This window comes from Columba livia, chromosome 6 (assembly GCF_036013475.1).
Source record: "Columba livia isolate bColLiv1 breed racing homer chromosome 6, bColLiv1.pat.W.v2, whole genome shotgun sequence".
NCBI lineage: Eukaryota > Metazoa > Chordata > Aves > Columbiformes > Columbidae > Columba > Columba livia.
The window spans coordinates 9,500,897-9,528,470 of NC_088607.1; the positions used below are offsets into that span (position 1 = coordinate 9,500,897).

General features: G+C 43.5%; 2 protein-coding genes across 7 annotated transcripts in view; one reads left to right on the forward strand and one right to left on the reverse strand.

The window, feature by feature from the left end:
* The window catches only part of NRAP (nebulin related anchoring protein), a 53,582-nt gene extending 48,760 nt beyond the window's left edge, over positions 1-4,822 (forward strand). For all 4 annotated transcript variants that reach the window (XM_065066969.1, XM_065066968.1, XM_005508188.3 and 1 more), the window contains 4 exons: positions 1,320-1,427; positions 2,160-2,471; positions 2,720-2,872; positions 3,822-4,822. In XM_065066969.1, the coding sequence (XP_064923041.1) occupies positions 1,320-1,427; positions 2,160-2,471; positions 2,720-2,872; positions 3,822-3,917 (669 nt within the window). In that variant the 3' untranslated portion in view covers positions 3,918-4,822. The remainder of the gene's footprint in view (positions 1-1,319; positions 1,428-2,159; positions 2,472-2,719; positions 2,873-3,821) is intronic.
* On the reverse strand, positions 3,291-27,108 carry HABP2 (hyaluronan binding protein 2). 3 transcript variants are annotated; one of them, XM_065066972.1, is made up of 14 exons: positions 26,963-27,108; positions 18,535-18,571; positions 13,408-13,536; positions 12,174-12,281; positions 11,609-11,725; positions 11,128-11,247; positions 10,528-10,699; positions 9,996-10,090; positions 9,632-9,878; positions 8,643-8,785; positions 8,164-8,298; positions 6,511-6,656; positions 5,405-5,605; positions 3,291-3,881 (listed from the first exon to the last, which is right to left on the reverse strand). In XM_065066972.1, the coding sequence occupies exons 1-13, from the start codon at positions 27,029-27,031 to the stop codon at positions 5,438-5,440; spliced, it is 1,686 nt and encodes a 561-aa protein (XP_064923044.1). In that variant the 5' UTR covers positions 27,032-27,108; the 3' UTR covers positions 3,291-3,881; positions 5,405-5,437. The 3 variants fall into 3 exon arrangements, with proteins under 3 accessions (XP_064923044.1, XP_005508242.2, XP_021151128.2); XM_005508185.4 differs by having other exon boundaries at positions 12,174-12,284; XM_021295453.2 differs by lacking the exon at positions 26,963-27,108 and adding an exon at positions 19,671-19,797 and having other exon boundaries at positions 12,174-12,284.
* Positions 27,109-27,574: the final 466 nt, after the last annotated feature.

Genomic DNA, 27,574 nt, shown 5'->3' on the forward strand with positions numbered 1-27,574 from the left:
TTCAGTCCTTCAGTATAGGTACAGTTAATTACAAGTTTAAGTATTTTTACTTTTATTTGGGTGAGGAGAAGGGGGAATCCTCTTTCTTTGACTATATAATCTACCCTGATAAAGGTGCAACACTGTGTTGAACTGATCTCTTAGGTACAGTTCATCAACCTGGATGCAACTGAATCAGCGAGTGGAATTAGTTTCAAGGGATTTTGTTTCCCCATTATCCCTGACAGAGGCACTGAGTCTATTCCTAATGTGCTGTTCCCTGATTAAATAGCTGTTGTCCTTAACTGTAGGGTCAGAGTGACCTTAGTTTGTAAGAAGCTTTGAATTGCTTGTTTGGTGATAGGTTCTCTGTAGGTGAAACAACCAACTAAGATTTATATTCTTTGAAGTGACAGAGGAAAAGGTAAAAAGGCAAAGAAGTGATTGCACACAAATGAAAGATCAGACCTAGACCTGTTAGCAGGACGTACAGTAGTGCTCGCATTGCTTCTACCCCAGCTGTCTTGCAGGATTTCTGACATCTCAGTTTACCTTCTAACTAAGCATCACCTAGCACTAGATTCACCAGTAAAACGGAAGATGATCTTTTGAAATATGAAATGGATTTTGTGCTGGTTTTCATATGGTTACAAACCCCAGAAAGGGTGAATCAAAGTCTTACAGAAAGGAAAAGAATAAAATTGGAAAGAGACAGCCAGAAGTGTCAGCTAAGATACCATGGCTGTGTAGCAGGACCTGCAGACTGGTAGCTGTTTTAAGAAAGCTACTAATGGAAGAAGAAGCAAATCTAGAGCGATTTCTGTTCAGGATATAAATGTATTTCACATCCTCAAAGTCACATTAAGTATGTTAGAACCGGCTGTTATTCCATATGAGTTAATGAAGCCACATGTGGCTGGGGATAGAGACAGGGATCATTTGAAAGGCTTGAAATAACTGGTATTGAAATTATGATGCCATGAAACCCGAGATACTGCAAATGGATGCATCAAAAGAGAGAATAAGGGCAATATCAATGCAATATTGATGTGACTGATGCATCACAGTTTCTAATAGAAATTAAATCACATCAAAACCAACCACATTCAAGTACAAAAGGAAACCCTGGTGACACTTTTCAGATGAGGCATTTTATCATTATGGTGAATAGAAAAGAAGTTGAAGTGCTATGGAACTGGATCAAAACCTTGAAGATGGTACTGATGACTCTTGATACAAATAAGCCCAGTAGGATAAAACATTTATTATTCCAGTTATGAAACTGCATTTAAGAAACTGCAGGGGGAAATGACTGTTTTGTTCTTTTCTTTTCAACACAGAAATTGTATAAAACATCTTGGGAACAGACAAGGGCATCTGGCTATGATTTGAGGATTGACGCCATCCCATTCCAGACAGCAAAGGCTTCAAGAGAGATCGCTAGTGATGTAAGAATTGTTTCAAACACTTCCCAACCCTCTTCCCATGCCACCCCACCCTATAAAAATGGGTGAATTCTGATGTAAGTGAACCTTGTTCTGTTTTGAAAAATTGGTCACCCAGTGAAACCAAATGCTGGTTAAGTGCAAAGATTTACAACTAAAGCCTTCCATTAATAATGTCCAATACTCTGCTGCTCTACTTTTCTTCAAGGAGTTGTTCTTGGAAGGAGGCAGATTACGATGTAGTTAAACAAAATAGGTACTGAACTATGAACAGCTAAAGCATGGTTTAGAATAAAGTGAGTCACCTTTGAACACAGAAAACCACGGTTGGCAAGAAAGCTGAAGATGCAGGAGCTTCATTACTTGAGCTGTATATTGGGGAGGACCAAGAATGCAACAATAAGAGGAACTCTGTTTTTAAGAAATTAGTATTTTGGGCTCCCTAAATCTCTCCACTCCTTTAAAAATTAGCACAAAGGGCATTCTCCTAAAGTGTTCTTGTTAGATTAGGAGATATATAGGGTGTTTAAAAAAGATGGATGCATTTTGACCAGGATTTGCTTTGAAATTTGGTCCATCTTTTGAAACACCCTGTAGTTTGATATCAAAGAAACCCTTGGTCTTTGTGCACTACAGGAAGCATTATTGATAGCTAGCAGAGAGTAAGTTATATCATAACAGAATTTGAAGGCAATCCGAATGTGAAAATGAGATCTTCTTCTGCACTTCCTGCAGTACAAATACAGAGAAGCCTTCCTGAGAGACAGAGGCCAGCAGATGGGGTGCCTCAGTGCAGATGATGATCCCAAAATCAGGCATGTCCTCAGAGTGGGGAAACTCCAGAGCGACAATGAATACAGGAGTGGATATGCCCAAAACAGGGCACAGTTCCGGAGTCACCTCAACCAGCCGGGATTCCTCCATGCTAAGAGAAGCCAGCAGCTTGCAAGCAATGTTAACTACAGGCAGCCTTTGCACCAATACACTTGGGATCCTGAGCAGCTCAATGTGAAACATGCAAAGCAGGCCTACAAACTGCAGAGTGATGTAAGTATAGCTGAGCAACACTGTCCTTCCATGTGCTAGGAGCTCTCTTTGGCAATGTTCTTTGCAGACCTTCTGTATGAACAAAATTACTTTCCTGAAAGAACTACAGTCTCTTTGCTGAAAATGAAAATTTTTTCTTATTATCAACCCTGTTGCTCTTCATATGTCCTGTCTTGAATATTCAGGGCATGTCACTTGATTAGAGCCAAACAAAATAATATATGCTGGTGTATGTTTCATTCTCTCAGGTAAAATACAAGTCAGACTTGAACTGGCTCAGAGGCATTGGCTGGACTCCCCCAGGGTCTTACAAAGTCGAAATGGCAAGAAGAGCTGCTGAATTGGCATACCTTCGAGAAATGGGATTGCGAGGTGCTTCTGCTCAGTATGGACCTGGAGTTGTAAGTAGAGTGAACTGTTCTTCTCGCAAATCCCAACAGCTCTGCTCTCCGTAAGGCAGGCAGGCACACATCCTCTTTAACGCTTTTGAATGCTCCTGGAACATACAGTCCTCCTTGTTATTTGAACAGAACATGTATTGTTCCCTCATGAAGCTTTGTAGCTTTGTGTGCACCTTAATTCAAAGGAACCTCTGAGGAGAATTCAACACTGTCATGGCCGAGGAATTCCTGTAGGGACTAGGAAGTGCCAGGAGACAGGGCTAACTTATACTATGGGATGTGTTTTCCTTGGGGATGTTGTCACATCTCCAGATGACTCCCAGTCTGCAGTGTCACAGCACAAGAAAGAAAAAGTCCATACAAGGAACTTGCAGCACTCACAGTTAGGAAGCATTAATTTACAATAAAAGAGAAGCTCTGCACTTAAAGTACTTGTTTAATTTAAGTTTTAACTTCAGCAACAAGTCAAACAATACTTCAGCCCAAAAGAAACAGGACATATCCAGGATTTACATTCCCATCTGAAAAGTTACTCAGGAAATAAATTGTAACTGTGGTTGGGTAATGCAGGCACTGGGGACTGCAGGCAACATCTTCAGCCCTATGTGTGATAAAGATCTGATGGTCCCAGGGAATTCTACAGGTGTACAATCTGCCTGGAACTCAGGTACTTGCTGGTTTGCACTTTATTTAGGGCTCAAATTAGAAATTAGAACTTGAGCACATTCAGTCTTTGGACATATGTAGTATCTAACTTACATGAGCAGCTCCATTTTTTGCACTTTTCCACTGTAAACATTTGCTCGGTGCAGAGTAGTGATTTAGATTTTGCTGGTTTGTTTGCCAGTTGTGGTGATTATTAATACATAAATATTTTTATAGATTAATAGCTAAAACCTTTTCCGGTCCATTTGCTATCCTCACAATTTACTTGGGTTTGGTTTTACAGGACCAATTGGAGACAGAAGGATCTCAGCAGGTCACAATCAACCCTGATGCTTCAGAAATTCTGCAAGTCAAGAGAAGAAAAATGTATCAAAAGTAACACAAACACAACATAACATGTATTTTCATATTGTCCTGCAAATCCTGTAACTTCTCAGTTTTCTGGGAAGCACAATAAATGGCATCTAAAAACTTTTTGTTTTAAAAAGCAACCTAAACATCATAATTTATAACTGATCATTTTATTTTTGTGTGGATACTTTGTGATTTATCACCGTAACTATTACTGAATCTAATATTTATTTAAAGCTTTGTACTACCGATGAATGAACCTGACTGGTAGAATATAATCTTATTCCATACTAATAATCTTTGGAGATTTTTATGTTCTTGGATTATTGGCACCATTGACCTAAGAGAATACAAAAACATGGTTCAGGTGGCTTAACAGATGAACAAGACAAAGGCCAGTGGAAGCAAAATTGTCATTGACTAACTAAGTGCATGCCTTTGAGCAGACATGAGACAATTTGCTCTTGGTTAACAGAATATATTCAGATCGCAATTAGTTCTTCAGTCTTTTCCAAATCTTCCAAAAAAAAAAATCAGAATTAGGTTGTTAGAAATTATCACAATAGGGGTAGCTATTGATAGATTGGGTAGTTGCTTAGAGAAGATTGTGAACTGTGGAATTCAGATGAAAGAGACATTACTGTTTTGACTCTTCATAAACATGTCTATTCTTTATATCCTTACTTAATACCAGTCCCCTGTTTTTCATATCTCTCTGCAGAATCATTGGGCACAAATTACACACTTTGGCTTGCAAAACGTATGAAAACCCAAGAATTATCCAAAACCTTTAAACTCATATTTTTTAATGAGATTTAAGACTTCCTAGATCTCAGTGGTGTTAAAGTTAAGCAAATATATACCAATGTAGATCTGGAGCGTAGTAAGTAATTATCCTCTAATCAGGAATAAAGTAGATAATTCTAATATTGATTTTTTTTGTTCTTTTTCAATCTGGAATGCATCACTGATGGTGTTTGTGGCTTTTGCCCTACAGAAGTGCTTTTAAAAATAATTCCCCTGCCTGATCCTCCTTCCTCAGGTACCACTGGCTGCAGACTTGCAAACATAAGCATATTATGATGTTCATGTATGTGAAAAACGGTACTGTCTTTAGGAGCACATACCGAGAGCTTTGAGGTGTCAGGGCCAGATGAGTGCAGAAAAAAACACACCCTAACCAGTGACATGAGGGGAAGAGGGAAAGGGTGACAGTGGCTGAGTCTGCAGAATTTTCAGAACTCGAAAAGCAAAACCAGAAACATAGTCAATTGCAGCTCTGATTGATTTGGGGAAAAGCTGGAGCTGCTTTACTTTCTTATCTGTTTTGCCTACAAAATGTGGGTAAATTTCAAAGCCCCTAACAGGAAAACTGTCACTGACATTCTAGCAGATGCTCTAAGGTTATTTTCAAGATGGTGATGAAGGATGGCCCGCGTAGGCCATGAGGAAATATCAATAAAGGTTTTCAGTCTGAGGCATAATAATAAAAATAAGAAAATATCTCAAGCTTACCAGTTGTCCTTCCAGAGCTGTCTCCTAATGAAGTTACCTTGACTCAGACTGGATTTTGGATTTAATCCAATTGAGAAATGTTGTCACCTGGGTATAGACTCCTGGCTTGTTTTGTAGCCCGCACTCGTCACCCCAGCTCACAAGGCCATACACATAGTAGAAGCCGTTTACTACACAAGTTAATGGGCCTCCGGAGTCTCCCTGATGAGAAAAAAGTACACATGTTCAAAACATGAGGCAAAACATGAACCAAAACAAGAATGCTCCTTTCCCATCATAAGACTTTGGAGCTGTAATGATGGGGTTTTTTTTCCTGTCAGATGTGCCATTATATGCTGATGTCCCTGAGTAGGCCTGAAGTCCTGGTACCGGGTTAAACGATACCAGACTTTTTGCATGGACGTTTTCGGGTTTTTTTCAGGTCTGTGACATACATCTGACAAGGCCACATGAAATTTCCCAGGCACAAAAGTGCCAGGCATTAAGAACCTGAGCTCAAAAAGATAAAGATATGATCTTTGGCATAAATGAAAACACCCGATCTCTCCCACCCCCCTCAGAATAACTATTCTGAGCTGGTTGGTCTCAGTTTTTGTTTTACTGGCGATTTCTATTGTGAAGTACGTTTGCAGTGGTAGTTCACACTTCAGGAAACATTGTGCAAACTCTTCTCTATCTTTCAGCAGTATAAATATGAACTTGCTTCACACTTGCACTTGCTGCAATGAAAAGAAATATCAGTCCTGACTTTCCCTGCAAGTCTTAGCTCTGACAGTGAAAATCAGATTAGAACTGGTGCTCATGGCAGAGGCTGTAATAAAACTGAGATAAAAAAAGGCAAGTTTGCAGGTTATTATGACAAATTGCCTCAAAAGCCAAGCTTTCCAGGCTAGTCTGTAGCTTCCACAGATCTGCCTGTGCCTGACAGTGACAACATCAGCTCTAAGGATACACATCTCAAAGTGTACTGAAGAAAGATGATGGCTGTTGAAATACACTGATGGGAGAAACAGATACATATGCAGCACCCTGCCACCGCTATTACCCTGCACAGCCTGATTATTTACACAAAAAATAAGGGTTCAAATACAGAAAAAGCAACAGACCTGACAAGAATCAATACCGGGTCTCCGAAGATTTCCTGCACAAAACATGCTTTCATCCAGTTTGCGATTGTGTGCTCTGGGTTCATTGCATTTCCTCTGTGAAATCAGCCTGACACTGGCATCTAACAGCTGACTGGATGCTTCACCTATGGGATGTGCACAAAAAAAATGGAGTCACTTTCCTCCCAATGCTGTTACATGTTGTCTTTGTCCAAAATAGGAGCTTCCTTGCTGTTTGGATGGGAAGGGGGAAGAGCAGGGGGAGGGTTGTGCTAGCTTGGGAAGAAAATTGCCTGTCTGGAGTGATAAAGGTGGAGGGTTCACTTAGGACATTGAGTTATTGCCTGAATAAAAGCAAAGTCAGGTATTCAGAATTTGGCCCCAATCAGCTCTATCCATGTAATCCTGCTTTTCAAAGGTGCTGGTTTTCTGCAGATCCCACGGGTCCCAATGGGACTGCGAGGTGCTCAGCACTTCTCAGGCTGGTGCCATTAGATGTTTTAACATGCAAGCTAATGAAACAGATGAAAACTGAAATTCATACAATATTTAAGGGCAATGATTAATTACAGTGAATCTAAAGACATAACTTGACATCTAAAGGCAATAGCCAGAGTTTCAAAGCACTACATCTGTAGATAATTAAAGGTGGTTTATAAGTTTGGTTCTGCTTGAGTTTCAGGAAATATTCCATTTCTGCAGTGATTTCCTGAAATGCTAATAATAGCTCTGCTCAAAGAAGGAGTCATCTAGTTTGAACACGTACAGGGTACTTGATATTCTTTGTTGGGGAAAAAAAAATCCCCATACCCTTTTTAAGAGAGGCTTTTTATTTGGAACTTTTAAAAAATGTCCATTAAGTTCTGTTGGTACATTCTGATCAAATGAACACACTTGTCTCTTGTGGACTTCAATGCGAGTTACATCAGAAGGGAGAATTTGGTCCTATGTATCCTATCAGGCTGTATCAGTCACAAAGTGCTAGGACACCTACTGCAGCCTCAGTGACACATTTTCCTTCTGCTGCTTTACAGCAACACATCAATCAGAACATGAGAAAATGCATTTTTCAGAAAATTGCCATTATCTTTTTTTAAGCATAGTAATTTCTCCCCTTAGGATTTACTGCGGGTAAGAAAAGTTTTGGATAGAGCTGGTTGAACTTGAAAAGCTTTGGATATTTTTAATATATTTTTTTAATATATTTTTTTCAAAAAAATTTCAGTGCATCTGAAGGTCCAGATGCTGCTTCTGAAAAGCTTTATCTGACCCAATGGGCTGGAAAACCCTGTGAAAGTTCTCGTCTTCCTTGGTCCTGTCTTGAAGCACATGAAATATACTATAGCCTCTCTCTTGATATATTCTTGCTTCTACCAGTGGCTTCAGATGAAAACATGACATGATGGCAAGCAAGGGAAAAGAAATGCGTGGGGGATTTTTTCGGAACTCTGAAAGGCTTGGTTGGCCTAGCAGCTGGAGATTTCTGCTAATGAGTAACTTCCACGGCAGGGTTTAGCTGTCCTTAGTTTTGAATTCCGTGCCTTGGTTTCACTAAGTGCATAGGTCCGCGTTTGGGTTTGGTGATTGCTACTGGAAGTACCAGCCCCTCTTGCCACGGACATACCCACCGAAACCCGGGCAGCCCACCGGTACCTGTCTCTGTCACTCCCCATCCTGCGATGAAACAGTCAGTCCCGGCGGGAAGGGAGGAATTCGGCAGACACGCTGTTTTCACATACTTTGTTTCCACCGCACAGTGACCATTAACTGGCTTCAATTTAAGTAATGCTGGAGAGAAGATAAACAACAACAAGTGTTTGCAGGTAATGTTAATCTCTAGTCTTCCTTACCAGTGTGTGACCCAGCTCTGCAAAGCTGCGTTTACTTGATGTGCTATTTGTGCTACATGCTGGATCCGTCACTATGTTCTTGCTTCCCCCTCACAGCAATTTCTTCCTGCCCATCACAATTCACATCCCAAAGATTCAAATGGATCTAAACCATAATTTGGCGTAATTATTTCCAGAATATATTCTCAATGGGAATTTTACATTAAGTTTGGTTGGAGAGGGGTGCTTCAAACAACTGAGGCTGGAGGGGAGCCATGTGAATATTCAATAAAAGGAATTTACCAATATCATTGTGTGGGATATCGTTCTTCTCTCTGTATTTGTTATGTATTATGATCTTCTCCACATCAAATATTTGCTCTTGATTCTCTCTCTTCTGGAGGTTTTGCTTCCCTAGGGCGACTTCGAGATATCCTGCTGGCTGGCTGCAAAAAGAAAAGAAGAAAAAGTAAATTACATGCAGACACTGTCTATCAATGGTGCTGAAAACTTGCATCTTTGGTATCTGGAAGTCAAGATATTGCTTCTTCTAGTAGAGTGTGGCCAGAAGATTTCCTAAGATCGCTATAGGAGTGCTTAGTCAAGGAAGTGGTGGTGTTGGATGATACATGTGCTCCTAACTTGTCGCAGTCATGAAATAAAATGATTTAAAGCTTCAGGGATACTTTTTCCTTTGCATTCTGGGGAAGAATAACAATGAGCACACAGTCTGTCACTGTGGCTGTGGTGAAGAGTGCAATTGCTTGCTGTTGTCTGGACGTGAAAACATCTGTGCTGGAATGATCTCCAGTGTGTGATTTACTAATTTCCAAGGATAATGGTTTGCAACCTGTTCAGCAAAACTGTTAAAGGAAATGTCATATTCTAAGCTAGCTGGCACATAAACAAATGAAATCAAAATGCATATCTGGAGATCTTAATTATGATGCAATATGTGTTGTTGCTTATAGCATCCTAATTCCTGTAGTTTTCATGGAGTGCCTTCTTTCATACATTGCAAAACCTTGTTACATTCCTCCTCTTTTCCTCTCACACAACTATTTTAGCTCATTTTAGGTGAGTGGGGGCTAAGTTTGTTTTTTTCAGTAAGCACCATTTTCAAGTATATGTATATTTTCCTGTTTGTGTTGAATTTTTCATATATCTGTTTTCCTTTCATTTTGATTCCCAGCCATCGTTTGGATTGCAAATAACTTGGATTCCAAACTGTCTTTAACAACCATCCTGTTTTTTATCTGTTTATCTACCCAAGGCACAGGACGTGCACCTACGTAATGCAGTGCGCAGCAGTGAGAACCCAGCACGCTTCAATTAGCACTCCACCACACTGATGTTCGCTGCCTTCTGCAGTCTTTATCTGCAGAGATGCCATCCAGGGATGTTTGCCAGCTGTAGTTTTAGCTCCACCATAGATCCTCTTGAGTGTCCTCTGAATTTCTGGCTGTCCACATGTTTTGAATATTCCATTTGCTCCAGGTGGGTCTGTGGGGCTGTGTGTTAGCCATGGTCTCTCTTCAGCTGTGTTGGAAGAGACAGCAGATGTGTAATGCAGACATAACATCAGGCTGAAGGAGTGAAGTAACAGGGAGTCACCTACTGCCCTGGGACACCTACAGCTCACTTCTAATTCTTTACCTGTTCTTGAGCAGGGTGAAACGTCACAGAAGTCCCATTCCACTTTGTGATTTTTTCTGATGTAGCACCAGGGTTTTTCATCCTCATCGGGATTCCTGCAGGGAACAGCTGAGAGCATCAACCAGTGCGAAACGGGAAATCTCCACAAAACCAGTGAAGGAGCTGAGGATGCTTAGGGGAGCAGCCTCGTGCTCCCATATGAGAGCCAAACTTCCAAAGATACTCTTTCATAAAATTTGACAAAGAAGATGCCTGAGATAAGAGAGTGGGGCTTTTGGCATTTTACGATTCCCATACCTATCTTAACCCTGAGAAAAATGAGGGACCTATTCAGGGAAATGAGGGCTGCTTCTGGAAGCCTCACTTCAGTGTGGTGACTTACAGAATGCACCTCTAACATCCAGGTATTTTATAGACAGGCAGTGTCTAGAAAGATTTGCGATCTTACCATCAGTTTAACAAATGCATGAGTAATATCCCCTCAGTGCTCTTTCTGATATAAGTCTCTACAGTTGCTTCTTCAAAATATTACCTGCAGAAGTTATGTTCACCGATGCCGTGAGACTGAGCATCCTCCATAAAGGCATTAATCGGGTAGCCCAAGAGAACTTGGGAATTCCAGTGCAGGCAGGTCTTGCCATTCACTGCTTGGTTCACTCTTCCTCTGTAGTTAGAGGAGGCCCCTTCATAACAATCATCCGATCCTGTAAGAAGACAGTGCTGATATAAAAGTGACTTTTGTCTTGTTCTTTGCTCAAAGTGGTTCCTCTTCCTTCCCTTCTTTGCCTTACATTCACTTTATGGAGGATCAGAAGGGCCTACTGAGTCATGTAATGATATGCCTTATAGTACACAGGCCAGAAATAAGAGTAACACCTGTCCAAATTGAAGCTCGACTGACTTCAAATGCCTGAAACCTCTTTGCATGGCAAAGATCTAGCAGCTAAGAGATGTCTTAATGCCAAAAGCAGAATCTCTCCATCAGTGGCCGGGCAAGAAATGGCATTGGCGGGTGGCCTCGGTGTAGTCAGGCACTTGGTGACAGCATCAGTTAGTGTGGCTGTGGGGTAAAGCCAGCCCTTGACTGTCTGGAGGCTTCACCCCGGCCCTCTCCCCCAGAGCTGTGACATACCAATCTCACAGAATCGCCCTCTGAAAGGTTTGGGGCACTTGCAGACAAATCTTGATCGAGTTTTGTTCCGTATGCAGATACCTCCATTTTTGCACGGGTTTGGTCTGCACGCTGAAGATGCTGTCAACGTGGAAAACACAGAACAGCCTTGTCACACTGCTGAATGCTATAGAGCCACTCGCATGCCCAATGGAAACTGGGGTGAGCTCCCACTCAGCCTATTGGCTCCAAGCTCTTAAACTCTTAAAGAACCCTCAGGGGGGTTTTTCCAGTGACTGAACCACCACCCTGTAAATCAAGCTTAACTCATCACCAACCAGCCCCTCAGGTGGGAGCTGTAGCAGACTCAGGCTGGATGATGATGACAGGACCACCCTCTGAGGTGGGCTGCGTGTGATTTCCCGCCACTGACCAGCCATGGTGAGGTGACCTCACTGTGCTGCCCCACCACAATTCACTCAGCGCCCTGTGGGGTGCTCACCTTGCTGGCAGTCGGGTTGCTTGTAGGGATGATGGCAGCTGCACTGAAAATGAGGTGGGGTAAATGTAATCAGGCAGTCTCCCCTGTGGCACCTCTTCTCCTGACACATATCCTCCACTGTGGAAAACAGAGACACGAGATACTCCATCAACACTTCCGTGTTCATAAGAGCTGTCCCCTCACAGGGATCATGGGAAGACACGCTTTCTCCTGACACTTCAATGATGCTTTCATTTGGCTGGTGCGAACTTGGAATTTCACTTCTTGTTCATGATATTTATGGCAAAAAATCTGCAGGAACAAGGATCAGCTCACCACTGCCCACCTGGCAGGGAACAGAGGAATGTGTTCTGCACACCTGAAGCCCATTTTAACAGATACTGCTTTAGACAGACCGTGGTCTGGATGAGGAGCTAAGTGTGAGACCTATGAACATGACTCTGGTGGGCTGTCAAAACCAGCAACAGAGGGCTTATAAAGCCCCGTGTTTGCTTCCATTGACAGAGCTGTAACAGTAGCATTAGTTACCAAAACAAGGAGCATAAGCTGGCAAAATAACAATTACCTTTCTCACATGTAGGCCCAGTATATGGCTTGGAGCAGAGACAGCTGAAGCGGCTTCCTCTGTTTACACACCTACCGTAGTTCTTGCAGGGGTTGGAGGAGCACGGATCTGCTGGGATAAGGATGGAGATCTTTTAATTTTACTTTCATCTTCTCCACCTCCATCACCTGTTTTTTCTTGTCACATTTTCTGACAGCAGAAGGCTGCCTTCCTGGGCACAGCATCCCGTGTAACACGTACTGTGCTTATACATCAGCTCAGCAGCCACAGAAGCAAGTTGTAACAGCTTATTGCAAGCTGTAACAACTCATGGCTTTGGGTCTAGAGCTCCTCAGCTCCCTTTGTCAAGTCTATGATGCAGCTATAATGGGGTAAGTCCCTTCCTTTGCTCAGGGCCATCTTTTCCTCCATGGCAGCGGCGGAAGCAGATGCCGTAAAAGCCAGAGCTGGCCCTGAGCATCTGCCTTCACAAACTTGGCGTGGAGGTATCTGGATTTGGCATTGCCTTCATTACAACATGGCACTAAATCTCCCCTAGAAAAGCCAACTTCTGCTATTACTCTGTGTAATATCCCTGGGTGGCTTTTGGTTGCTCCAAGGGAGGCAGGAACCTCCTGGGAGTCACTTGAGTGCTGATCCTTTCACCGTGCTCAACCTCTCCACTCCAGGCTGCCAGGAGCAATTGGTACTGGGGACAGCCACACACCAGCTCCGCTTGCTTTGTACCAGGGGATAACCCAGGGGATGTTACAGGCAGCTTCCCTGTCTCTTCCTTTGTGTTCCCCAGGCAATCTCAAGGATCCTTTCCTGCTCTCCTGAAGTTTGGCAAAGCAGAAAAAGACAAAAAAAAACAATCAAAAAACCCCAAACCCTGCAACTGAGAAAAGAAAAAAAAAACAAACCTGCTCTACATTTGGTTCTCAGCATAACTACAGAACATATATCCGATGAAAACAGCAATTACATCTTACAGTGTCTATAGACAAATAAGTCTGTGCTTTTTTTGTAGTAGCAATCAGAAATGTTCTGCATGATCAGAATCCATCCTGTGAAACCCAGAGATAAAACACAGGCTCCTTACAAGAGAAATACAAAGGAGAACACTGCAAACAATCCTCCTAACTCATCCCTTTGATGCAGGCGTTTTGAGAGGAGGCTGGCAGCCGAGGCCTGCCACGCTCCTGCTGCAAGCGCAGGGTTGGGATTTTACCCCTTCCTCGCCTCTCAGAGGTACCTGTGCTGGTATCGCTGTAGCCATAATAGTCCTCAAACCAGTCAGGGTCCTCCACCGTCTGCCGCTGGCTCAAGGAGTTCTGCTCTGGTTGTACGTACTCGTCATAGTACTCGTAGTCGTCAGCCTCATCTGCAGGGAGGGGTGAGAAGAGGGTGGAAGAACAGAGGAATTAAAACTGCTAGAAGGAGAGAAGGTATGAAAGAACTTATTCCCTGGGATGGATAGTTCTTTCCTCCTTCAGTCTCTTTGGGATGTCTGTGGGTCGAGAGCTTGCGTCATCTTGAGGACCAAAGATGCTGTTCAGCTCCAACTTGACGTGGGCAGAGCTCACTCAGCATGGCCACCGCAGAGAAGCGCTGTCGCCAGCTTTGCCCTCCCTGCTGCTCCTGAGGTGCTGGGCCCCTGGATGCTCAGCTGGCTCCCGTGGTGGCAGCCAGGACACCCCGGAGGGGACACAGCGGGGCTCTGGAGGCGCGGGCACGAGCACCCCGCTTGGCACCACAGCCAGGGGAGATGCTGGTGGCTGCTCCCAGCACAGTGAGAAAAGGAGATTCAGATTCCTACAAGAAGAAGAGGTTTTTCTTGCATAGCTGCTTTGATCACCAGCACCACCGCTGCCACAGCACAAGGCATGACCTCCGGCAGGCGGGTGCTTGCTGCGTGTGGGGACCGAGAAACCCACTCCGAGGCAAATCGCAGGGGAACAGCAGCCCAAGACGCCTGCACGCCCCTGTGGCTCCCTGTCCTCAAAACCCTTTCCGAGGGGTGAGAACCTGGCGCAGCAGACACGGATTGGAAAGCCCATCCTCACCTCAGCCGAGCCTGCGGCCACCCCGCAGCCAGTGTCCTCCCCGGGACCCCCGTCAGCGGGACCCCCAGCTCTGCCAGCCTGCGTTTGGAGGGGTGGTTGATTAAAGAGGGCTGGCAGCTCCTTGCACAGGTACGGCTGCTGCTCTGGTGTTTCAAAGACAAGCTATGGTAATGAGCAAAGCTAAGTTACATACAGAGACATTTTAAAAAGCTCTCCCCTAGGGCTGGACCGATGGCCCCACGGATAATGCTCTGCCTTGAACTGATTATCGACTGCATTATCTTAGTTTTCTCTCCTCATTCATTCGCTTGCAGTCTTTATCTTTATTCTTTCTTTGCTTCTGAAAAAAAAAAAATCCACTTTTGTACAATGGGTGTTTTATATTTCATATTAAAATAGAACAGTCTTTTTTTTCCCTTTTTTTTTTCCTACAAGCCAACTCTCATTTCTCACCAAAAAAAAAAAAAAAGAGGAAAGTTTCACCTCATTTATTGCTATGTCAAGTCAAGACTCCTTTTCCTCAGCTCATTATTTCCACGGGAGCTGAGTCTCGACAGTGTGCAAGTGTTGCAGAAGTGTGTGCCGTGCTGAGGAACAGAAGGATCTCGCTGGAAGATAAGGACATTGTCTACCGTGAACAAAATTAAATTTAATGTGATGTAGTTAAGAAAGGAAAACAAAAAGAGGGTTTTGCCTGAAATTCAGCCTGCAAGCTCACTGTGTCGGAGGGGAGATTTTGCAAGCAAGCTGGAGTTTGAGGGAATTGTCTGAAGTAGTCTGATTTTGTTTCCTCTGTTTACTTTCAAAATCTTAGTGGGGAACGTTGGCTTTTATTCCACAGAGGCTTTAAAGAAGTTCTCTGAGGTATGGGGTAGCCCTTTTTATGGAGAAATATAGCTGCTAAAAGTTATGAAGGACGAACAGGGGAGCTACAGCTGCCAAAAGCAGACTGCAAACATGCCCAGCGTGCTTTACAGAGGCTGGCGAGGACTCTCTTCAGTTGTCAGAGGAAAAACGAGTGCTCCGAATGAGCACAAATAGCTAAGCCATGGTAGAAGCATCTACTGTGATTTTTAAACCAACTGCTCGGCATTCAGGAATGACAGCACTGTCACTTCATTTTGTTACATTGGCATTATTTCCTAGCAATGGATTAATCATTTATTAACTACACTTATGAAGTTACTTGTTGGCTCATTATGAACTATTTCAAGTACATCTCTGTGTTAAAATGCAGGTGGCCAAGATGCAATTCACATTTTGCATCTCTGGCGTCTCTAGCAGGTGGAAGAGCACAAACCCCTGTTTACACTGATGGGGTGCATGACCCCCGGGCAGTTTTTGGGACAGGCTAATGCACCCCTGAGCTGGCACCTGGCAGCATGTCTGGGTGTCCAGGGCTGAAGTCAAGTGGGCAGCACCGAGTGAACCCCTCACAGGGTGCCAGTTACCATTGAGAGAAACTTTATGACCAAGCCATGGAGTTAAGGGCGCATGTGTAAAGGGCTTGGGAAATGTCATCAAACCCTTTTGGGTACCCTGATTCCCATGTGCATATTGGGAGTCAAGAAGCTGAGCTGCTTGGCTGGGAGACCAGCCAAGGTGACACAAGAGGGCAGCCGACCTGAGAAATCAGCAGCATCCCTTCTTGCTCCGTCGCCATCCCTCTTTATGAAACTATGAAACAGAAATAGCTTCTACAGGACACATGAGTGATGCTTCTCATCACCTAACCACTCTATGTCCTCCCCAGCTGCATGAAGCAGTGAAAAACAAAGAACAGAAACCCCTGACTTGGATATATGACATAAAACTAAAAGAAGTCTTCTTATTTATCATTGCTTCTACATTAAATAACTACTTGGCTTCCACATCTCTTATTTAAGAAGTGCTCCCATTCCATTTTTTTAATTATTCATAACAAGCCATAGGTTTAGTAAAGCAAAAACAACACTTTTAAAAATCTGAGCACATAATTAATGCACAAAGTCTGATACACTGGTTGATTTAAACATATTACTAAATCAGAGTGTTCACTCTTTGTAAGTGTTGGAAAACCTTAACATGCTTAAAAAAAGCAGTGATCTGACATTTGTCACTGAAATGTGACTATTACATGAAATTAAATTAGACATCCTGCATGCAAATTTTCAAAGAATAACTTTCCTCTGTGTAGTACAAAAAAGTCCCCCCATAATTGATAGGCAGAGATTGACTTTTAAAGCTTCAAATCAGCTTTGAGGTCTGGGTGATCTTTTAAACTGCTTAAGCTTTCATCTGCAGTTTTTCACATTGCCAAGAGCTGTCAATCAAGCAATGGATTTCTGATCAATATCCCCTTGTTCATTAGCTTACACGGGCTCTCTGTTACGGAGAGAACAGATATCCCAACACCGGCAGTCACACTGTTTTCAAAACCTTCCCTGGATCAAGTCATGACTAATGTTCCGAGTGGGAAAGTGATGCATTAGGATGCCATCGAGTGACCTGCATGGCGAGGTAACTTTGTTGGACTGCAGTTGTCAAGATGACTGATGTGCAAAGTTAAAGCCTATTGCCAACACACATCAGGAGCGCCAGAAAGTACCCAGCGTTTATTCAAGCTCTCTGAACCTCTGGGGATTGACTGAAATCTGGCCTAATTTATACAGGATGAGTTTTCCTACCACTTTTCTAAATACTTTTTGTCTCCAGCTCTGAGAAAAATGTAGTGTTATTTTTGTGAGGCCGAAATCCTGACTGTATTTTAAATAATGAGATGTCCCCCATTTAATTCTGCAGAAACGAGACCTCACAGTATTTCCTCCCTTCCACGCCGGATGTGGCTGGGGGTAGCTGCGACTTCAGAAAGAAATTGCGAAAGAAGAGAGACCAGCCAACAACAAAGCCGGCAAACCTTTCAAATAGTTTTGCGGCTGTAACTTAAAAGCAGTTTTGCAGCGCTTTCCCCTCGGAGGGACAGCACTGGGAGAGGTGACCGATGACGGCTCAAGGAGCGGGAGATGGCAGGGAGGGTGGAGGGTGAGAGGTGAGGACCTCAGAGCATAAGGGAGGGAATGAATTAAGACACTGTGAAAACTCCACCACTGAAAAGAACATCAGCCAGCTTGCACAAGGCTCGTGCATAAAGCCTGAAGCCAAGTGCGCAGACTCTGTGGCCAAATACTTGCAGAAGCCAAATACTGAGCTCAGATGCACAAATTATTTGGAAATTTGTTTTTTGCGCACATCTTGTTAGAAGAGCAACATTGATTTGGTGAAAGAGGCAGTGCTGTATGAGCTATGAGGCAGCTGGACTCGCAGGTTTGACCTGGGAGCCAAAACACCACTGGAGTGAACAGGAACGCGGCTGAATAACGAGTGCCTGGCAAAAGCCACACTTTTTTTTTTTTTTTTTCCAGGAAAAGGAGCAATATTAATGTAATACTTCATTAGCTATAAATTATGAACTCAGATCTAAGAGCTACTGAGATTAAGAGGAGGAAGAAATACTAAAATACACAAAAATACTAAACTTAGCAATAAACCCACGATCCTCCATGTAGACCGAGCAGGCTGCAAAAGGATGTAAAAATCCTCACACAATAGCTACAGATCCTCACACAACATTGATCACAGCTTTTCTCTTATCAACATCTTAATGCTACATGGCTTTCAACGATTTTTACTTGCATAAGCTTGTAAACACTTTTTGAATCTTCTTGCACTTTGGACAAAACTTTGCAGAAATAAGTTCCACAGTTAGATCTATTTTGCTCGGGAAAGTTAGCCTTCATTTATTTGACCTTCAATTTGCACACACAGACAGGCTCTTTGCTTATCCTTCTGTGAGGTTTGCAGCCCAGCACCATGACTTGTCCTCCAGCCCATGACCCACCATGTCACCCACAGGTCCCCACAGCTCTGTTGAGCACAAGAGGCCACAGAGTGTCAGGAAAGTCCTGGCTTGGCACGGGGCTGTGAGTTACAGGTGCAGTCTAGCATCACCCCATGATCAGCTGCAAATTGGTACTGCTGCTGGGGCTCTGGTTTGGGCTCCAGGGTACCAGACACACTCCTGGCTGGGACCCGGTGCAGTATTGTCTCCTGCACCGATGCAGAGCACACGTAGAGGTCTGAAAGTGCTCACCATATTGCTTGTCAAACGTCAGACAGACTTTCTACATGATCACAGGCTTGATTTTAAGCTCAGAAAACCTGTGCGTGAAGTTATTAAAACTCAGCGCTGGACACTAGCAAAGGCTATCGATGGACCAGGTCACCAGCCTCCCAGTTTTGTATGCAGGAGTTAAAATTAAGAAGTGGAAACCACTTACCCGTCAGCAGGTCGGGCAGGGAGAAGTGCCAGGAAGCCTGCATGAGATAAAAAAAGGCAAAGAGTCAGTATCTGAAATCAAAAGCCAACACTGAACTTGGTCTATGGCACAGTTTCCCAGTGCTGGACATCCAGATAAGCTTGTTACCCAATTTGGAGATAAGTGGGCTGGATTTTAAGAGTTCTTTCAAAAGATTATCAAGATGTTTTTAAAAGCCCACAACCCATGCAGGATCTCTGGCTTTTCTGAGCATCCAGCCCAAGTTGCAGGGCTGGTGTGCTTTGTGAAAAAAAACCTGTCCTGAACAAATAAAATTGCCTTTTTGCTTATTAAGTGACCACACACCAAGTATTTGTCCAGCTTCTCTGAGATACCAAGAGGCCATGGTCCAGCCAGCTGCCCAAGCCAGAGGCTGAGACAGGGCAGAGATGGGCACTGTGGCACAGGAGCCTATGACTGGTGCAGCTGGTGGGATCTGGACGTCTGAGCTGGAAGGTTGTCAACAACCTTTGCACGGTGGAGAACATCTCTGGCACTTCCCATGAGGAAATGCCATGTGTCTGACCTCCAATGTGGGGCTCCAGCCTTTCCTGTTTGGCTCACGACCAAGGGCAAGGGACAAAAGGGGACAGAAGAAGAAGGAAAACAGCTCTCAGGCTTTGAAGAGCATGAGTGATGTTTGCCTGAAAGGAGATGCACTGACTCCACACTGGGACACATCCTCTGTATGATGATTTCAGCTCATTTCCCCTCTTGCTCTAAATGCCAGCTGCGGACAGGATTACCTGCCTACCATGAGAGTACACATGCCAACAGCAGGTGTAAAAGAGATTTTGAGCTGCTATTCTTCAACCCTTACATGATTTGTGAGAAAAAAAAACATATTTCCAATCAATTTAACACATGTAATAAAGACAGCCTACATGCACACACATTCACACATGATCATTATGTGCACCTATGCACTGATACAGGTACAATTAATTGTAAATATACACCTTCTTTACTTATGTATTATGGATCTATAAACAGTATACAGGAGAAAGACATTCTCAGTTAACTCTGGTTGTGGCTAAGAACAAATGAATCAGAAGCAATGAATAAGAAACAGGACAAAAAAAAAGCTCAGAACTCACATTTGTGAATATTATCTGGAATACATAAATGAGTTTTTGCTTCGGGCATATTTGCATCCCTCTTGTGTTTGAGCCAGGGAGAACAGACACTCCAGTACTCCCTTTCCCACCAACTTTAATGAGAGCAATGTCCCCTGAACCCCTCAGCAGAGCCCGTTTCCAGGTGCACTTAAGTGAGCCACACACAGATAACTAAATCCTTTGCAGCTGGGAGGACACACACACTCACACAATTGCCCCTCCAGAGTGAATATAGAGACAATGGTAAATGAGAAGGCTGTAAAAGCTCTGCCCTTGGTGTAGCTATTTCCTGAGTGCAGGTACAGGGTTTGTCAGATCCTTTGCCAGACTCCAATGGAGACTGTAGAAGGAAAAGGTCTAATTGCTCCATTTACAATTAGTGGTAGTGTTCATCCATAAACACAGACCAAAACAAGCCCTGCAAGTGTACTCCTCTCTTTTGGATGAACAGATGAAAGAAAGAACAAGGAAGCAGGATGAAGCAAGAAATATTTCATCTCCCTCCCCAGCTCTCCGAGGTGCCCTGTTGTGTTGTTTGCCTGGTGGGGTCGGAAAGGGTTTGGGGGCAGAAGGGTTTGACTTCAGTGAGATCATGAAACCTTCCCTGCACTCGGGGCACCACATGGGAATGACAGTGGGTTTCAGTCCAGGCAGAGTGAGGTGTGGGGCATGACTGCATCATGTTCTTCTGCGCCTCAGTTTCCCTCAGCTGTAGATCAGAGATGATAGTCTCACAACGCCCAAGGGGATGGCTCACACACTAAAGAAAAAAGTAGATGAGAGACCTAGCACTCTCTTACACTACTTTCTTTTCCAGGTCACTCACCTACCCCTTCCATCCAAGTGCTCCTGCATAGGCAGAGCTGACTGTGAAAGGGCAGATACCCTAAACTCCCTCTTGCAGTAAACTGGTGCCCTAGAAACATTCAGGTTTCCAGCAACATCCTTCAGAGCAGGCAGTGGCTTGTACTCTAGGGCGGCTGAGTCCCAAATGCTGATTCCCGCTTTTGGATGAAAACATCTATCTTGATGCCACAGTACAAATGTTATTGGGAACAAATCTCCTGGAGCACCTGGGATTGAGATTCCAGGAGTTAATCTTTATTCAAAGGCTCTGGTGTCCCGTTTTGTCCCGGAGCTTTTCCCCTTCATGTGCCTGTCAAGAGCTCCAGCAGCAGAGCCAAGGGGGATATAAAACCCCAGGCAGAGCCAATCTCTTGGCATGGAAACTTCTCCCTTCTGAGGTCCACTGGACAACTTAGCAGCCCACAGTGGTCTTGAAGCATTTTCACCCCTGCTAGCCAGCATAGGGCCAAATTTTAGCCTTTTGGTTCCCTACATGAAGCTTTCCATGGTGTTGTGCAGCAGAGGAGGGAGAACTGCTTGCCCCTTCCCACCTGCCTGTTTGAGCTCACCCTTTCCTCAGTGCCTTGAGGGGCTGTGGGATGCAAGATGAGGGATGCAGAATGTGGGATGCAAGAAGCAGGATGAGGGATGCAGAAGCAGGTTGTTAGGAGGGGGACACAGGTTGGGGAGTGCAGGGTCAGGGGTCCAGGAGGGGGCTGCAGCTGTGGGGGCGGCAGGAGGGGTACAATCGGGGGCAGTGAAGGCAGAGCCCCCTTCTCCTGCCGTGCCGTATTGCTCATGGCCAGCAGAGGAGGATCTTGTCCTTCTGACGAGGTGCAATACTGAGCCCAGCCAGGAGCAAGATTCAAACAAAAGGAGGAGGAGAAGGAAGGAGGGGATAGGAGAAATTAGATTGTGAGGCTGGTTTCACCAAACAGTCTCCTTGCTCGACACTGATACTTTGTGTGCTCTCTCAAGAGGGAATAAAATCACTGGATCCTGTTCGTAGCAGGTCCGCTGAGACAGGGGACGAAGCTGGAAGAACTTGCAAAGAGCAATTTTAAATTTTATTACTTTGGGCTCATAAAAAAGGAGCACTGAAAAAAAAAATCAGGAGAGACATTTTTAATGGGTAGCAATGCATTGTTGTGCATGGAGTAGATTACATTTATAAGGCTCTTTTTAAAAATGGTGGAAAAATGGCTGAAATTAAAAATATCCTGATTTCACCTGACCTTTGTTGTTGTCATCATAATGATTAGCACTTCACCAAAGCTTCGTTCCTCCACAGAGCCATCAAAACTTTGCTAATTAGCCTTTGTACCAAGGTTAAACACTGCAGATACATGATACTCTCAATTTTTCCATTTCAACTCCTCAAGAAAGAGAGACTAATGAAATGTAATAGATTTCAAAGAGTAATGCCAGAACCATGAGCTTTCTTGGTCTCAGGACAGAATCCTACAGCTCTCTCGGACCAAAATGTCCAGTTTATCTCTGGCAATTCTTTCTGAATAAAGCCAGGAAGATTTGACCCCAAATTCAAGAGAAATCATTTGCAGCTGCCACGGGTATTCTGCAGCTGAACTGTTGATTGTGTCTCAGGTACATTTTCTACCCCTTATAACAATCAAAATGAATAATTAAAACACAAAAGCAGGTAGAGAAACAGCACAAAAGCAAGAACGCAGGGTAAGGCTGTGAATTTACATCTGTGCGAAACAGAATTCCAGAGAAGACAGTGTAGCTACTCAAGCTGTCTTGACAGACGGGCAGAGGGATGAAAACTAACTCTACACACATACACACCTTACAACAAAGCACTACAGGTGTTCAGAAATTAAACTGCATTGATAGGAATTGGCCTATTCACTTAATTGAACTAAGTTGTGCGAATTCTCCTGTAACCTGCCGCAAAGTGGCCTCCACAGCAGCAAAACAAATATTTCCCCTTTCACTTGTTCTTCTCTACAGTTACAGCTTTGCAGCCGAGAAGGAGGTGGGATGGGGATGAACCGAAGAACAAGCATGGATATTTGATCAACTTCCATCCACGACTGACATAAGGCGCGAAGGAGCCATGAGGGCAGGCACAACTCCTGCCTTTTCGTAGTGAACGCCTTGATCCCACTGACAGCTCTCAGTGGGAACCTTTGTCTGGGCTTCTCGCCAAAGGAGGAGGGAATCGACAGTTCTGATCCTCTTACAATCGGCCAGATTTTTGCCTGCAACCATCTTGGATAGTGACAGTCTTTGAACTTCAAGGGAAAGTGGCTTTTCCAGCAATGACATTGTGTTTCTCAGCCAAAGCCATGGTTGCAGTATAATGAAAGCAGGGTATATTATCATCTGGAGCACACATGCAACACATGTTGTATTTTTAGCCTGGGAAACCATTCTCTGAAAGGATTCCACCAAAACCACTGAGTTCTTCACCTCTCTGCTGGCAAGATATCTCCTGCTTCCACACTGTACTGCAATGTGTGCCTCAGAGTAAATTACATGTTCTTTAGTGACTAGTCCCAGGAGACCCAGAGAAGTTCAAATGTAAACTCTTTATTTGACTCGTTATTCAGTTGTGAACATTTCCATGGCAGCATGTGATAAAAAACGCATGGGGATCCAGGAAAGAAGCAGTAGCCCTCAGATGTGCTGCTGAAACCAGCTTGGTTCATAGAATCACATAATAGTTTGGGTAGGAAGGGACTTTCAAAAGTCATCTAGTCCCACCCCTGCCATGAGCACCCAGCTCAGGTTGCTCAGAGCCCTGTCCAGCCTGGTCTGGGATGTCTCCAGGCACGGGGCATCTACCACCTCTCTGGGCAACCTGGGCCAGTGTTTCACCACCCTCATTGCAAAAAACTTCTTCCTCCTTTCTAGCCTGAATCTCCCCTCCTTTAGTTTAAAACCACTACCCCTAGTCCTGTCCTAACAGCCCCTGCTAGAAGTCTCTGCACAGGAGTTACCTGCTCCTGTTTTCCAAGAGATCAAAGTTTCCAAGTTAATCTTTGCACCGTGAGAGATGGCTTTGTAGCAGCTGGCTGTTTTTAAAGTTGCTCACTGGTAGATGAGGTGTGCTTGTACTCCCGGGTGGAAAACTGGGTCAGCCTTGAATGCCACAGCAAGGAGAATCTACCAAACCTGTGTCAAGGGGACTGCAGGAGCCAGCCTTGTCACACTAGCACAAGTGCACTATGCTATCAAACACTTTTGCATCCGGTGCTGGGAATGCAGGTTATACCACTCGACTTAAAGCTTATGCAAAGTCATTAAGTGCCTTTAGTTACACGGGATATCAACCTGCACGCTTCAGGGCATAAGCTGATTGCCTTCGGGGGTCAGCAAGGAACGCTTCCCTCTCAGAGAGTGCCGTGCACAATTAGCTGGGGGCACTCCCAGGGCTTTGTTGCTTTCCTGCTGCATCAGGCAAATTTAGGCGAGCGCTGCAGAAGAGCATTACACCTGATGGGCCAGAAATTGAGACGGGCTTGACAGCATTCACTTCTCTTTGCGGTGATCGGCTCGTGATGCTATGGAACATAAAACGCTCTCGTGAGCGGCGCAGCACTGCAGAGAGGGTGAGGGGAGCAAAAGTGGGAGTTTGATACAGAAACAGATCTGTCGGTGGGTAGAAAAAGATGTCAGAGAGAGATCACTTTGGGATACCCTCAAATGTTGGTCTCCAAGCACGTGAGGCAAGGAAAGACCTGTACTGCTGGTAACAGCTTCCTGTCCGCTGTGGGCCGCTTATCATCGGCACTGATGATAAGTTTTCTTTGCAATTGTTTGATCTTAAACTGATGCTTTAATCCTTCCCTTTTCCGTTACTCAGTGCACATGCTTATTGGACTGTGCATGGCTGGTCACTTCAAAACACTTTCCATCACAACTAAGCACGCATCAATTTTTTGAAGTCCCAAAATATTTGGTGAAGAGCCACCTCTGCTTCTCTGACTCTGGCATTCCTTCCTCTCTGTTGATTAAAATCACTGTTTTGTTGTGGGTTTTTGTCGTCGTCGTTGGTGTGTTTTTTCTTTGTGTTTTGGGTTTTTTTTGGTATGTGTTTTTGTTTTGTTTTGGTGCTTTCAAGCGTGTGCTTGAAGCACATTTGGGAGTTGTTAAACAGGAGCTGCAGCCTGGTGTACAAGCAGCTCTTGCAGATTTCTCTAGCCCAACTCAGCACAAGGTTTAAGCATCCCATTTAAATCTATGTGTGTTTCAGAAAATTTGTTTCAATACAAGCCCGAGTCAGGGAGGATAGGTAGCTGAATTGCTGTGTCTGTGTGCGGATACAACTTGCTCCAGCAGAGCTGCTTGTATTTCTTTTTGGCACAGGAATACTTAGCAATACAACACCTTGTGGCAGGTACCTTTCCACTACAGTATCTTCCTGAGTAAAAACGTATTGTTTTCTCTAAAAGTTCCTGTTCACACGACTTTGATGTGTGTATCAGCGAGCACCTTTGATAATTAAAAGAAAAGAAGGGAAAAACAACAACACCACCACAATCTGAGAAGACCTGTCATATCTGAAGACAATCTTTGGTGCAGTTGCATCATAGATGCTGAAATAAAGGATAAAATTTTGTTCTCCCTTGCACTCATCATGAAACTTCCTGCCTTTTATGGAATTAGTTTGGATTCATACAGGTGAAATCAGTTTCTCTTCAGGTAATACAAAAGAATGAAATGGAAATTTTTGCCTTAGGGTCCTACTCCAAACCCACCAGATGCATGAATGTCTCAGTGCTTTCCTCTTCTGTTTTAACTGACTCAATATGAGCTGCTCCCTAAATCTACATTTGACTTCTGTATTTCACCAATAACATATATTAGGCAGAGTGCTACTTGCCAAAACTCCCAAAACCAGATTCAAACAAAAATGAGAATGATAAAGACAGATACTTCAGGGAAAGGATGGAAATAGGATTTTAAGGGTGTTTTCCATGGTTTCAGCAAAGTGCAATGTCTGTTCTTTCTTCATTCAAACTATTTCAGTGCAACTTTTTCTTTGGAATGAACCGTTAAGGCAAAAATGTCCTCTCATAACGTGTTTGTCATGCAATGGTCATGTCACGGCGACTCATTCCTCTCTTTTTTTATTCTGGGATCCATGCCAAGTGCTAAGCCAGAAAACCTTGTTATATTAATTATGAAGTAAAACCATGTTTTATTAAAAACTAGCCTGCTGAATAATCTGTCGTGCTGCTTTTCAGTGACAGCAGAATTGCTTTTGCATTTTAACAATGTTAATGAATTTTCAGGGGAGGGGGGAGATATGCACTACATTTTCCACAGTGATATTTAGAACAAAGTCAGATTAGGATTGTCAAAGCTAATGAATCAATCTAACACTTAGGACTAGTTAGGAAAAATCTGTGCAAGACTTCGTGTTGTCTAAGACTGCACCTACATCTTTCTCACTAAGTGCAAATTAACACAACCAGTTCATTATAAGCTTATTCATATTAGATTGGGTTCTCATAATGTCTGTAAAACTGGCATTGAACTACCCTAGAACTGATGCCCTCAGTAAGCTGCCACATGCTCCGGTGGATCAAGTATGCCATATCCACTGCCATCAGCAGATAGATAGTCCTGATGATACACTAATTAATAAATACCTTATTGTGCTGTGAAAAATCACTGATTGCAAATCCAACAAGCTCTTCAAAAAGATCCATAACCCATTAAAAGTCCTTACTATATATTTTTCATAAAGGACTCAATTTAAACACGTCAACATCTGAAATTTTGCAACGCGTTTCAGTAAATGTAAACCTGTGCACATAGGATCCCTCGATAAGAAAGCAGAGGTTTGAAAGAACCTCAGATTACTTCTTAAGAAATTCTACTTGATCACAGTGCTTGGAGGAACAAAATAAATGTTTAAAAAAATGACTTTTAACTTTGCTTTTGTTACAAGTAATTCTTTCAGTCTTCTTTAAAGAGGAGATGAATAAGTTTGGGTAGGTATATCAAGCTCTGCTGGAGCAAGGCTCTGGCCATCTCCAGCTATGTTGAATATTTTGCTGTCAACTTTCCTTCCACGTTAGTGGCAATGATAATTCAGCCACCCAAAACATATGGCTGGGGTAAATCTTAACTTTGATGAAAGAGCTTGCAAAACTGCCAAGCCAGCTCATACCCCTGGCCTGTTTAATCTGATACCTGGTCCCATCAGTGTGAGAGGAACAGTCCACACTGCAGCCCCAACGTGGCTGGTCACAGCAGCAAGGTGGCCATTGAGCACACCCAGATGGCCCATTCCTTGTCACTGCAGATGTCTGCCCCCCAAAAACATGGAGCATCCCCCCTTATACAGCATTTCACTCAAACATCTCACTTGTACCGAAAAGCAGATCCTCAGATAATGTTCCCGTATCTGGCCCGTGGCAAGAAAAGGAACAGAAAAACATACTCACGCACAAATGTATGTTCCCAAGGAGAACAAACAGTGGAAGAACCTGAAGGGCCGAAGCACTGTTCACCATCCTTATGCTTGTTTTTACTTTAAATTATCTTTTTCTTCTTGCCTATGCTTTTTCAGACAAGACACAATCATTCGAGGGTGAGCTAATTCAGTGCAAATAATTAACCATGCTTCAAATATTGTTTAATGTTCAACGGATTGCCCTGATCAAATAAGTGCATCCTGTCCAGATAATCACTGCATTGACCACTGGAAAATATTTCAAATCAGTAAGTATAAAAAAGGGAATAGTATAAATTAACAATGGAACAAAGTATTTTTCTTGTATTAGAATTATTTTGTAATTATTATTGTCAATCGAAAAAAAGTATGAATTAGACTTACTTTTCTGCCTTCTACCTGAAAAAAATAGTGAGATCTAGTTAGAAAATGTAAGGTTTTTAAAAACATGAAAGTGTGCTTTTTATTATTTTCTAAATTTCAAACATTAAGGTTCATGTTCTCAAGCATTTGTCCACAAACGTGAGAAACCCAAAATCCATTCTTTAATAAAAAGTGTGATTCTTGAGTAAGCTCCAGTCTCCAGAAGCGGAAGTATTTTTAA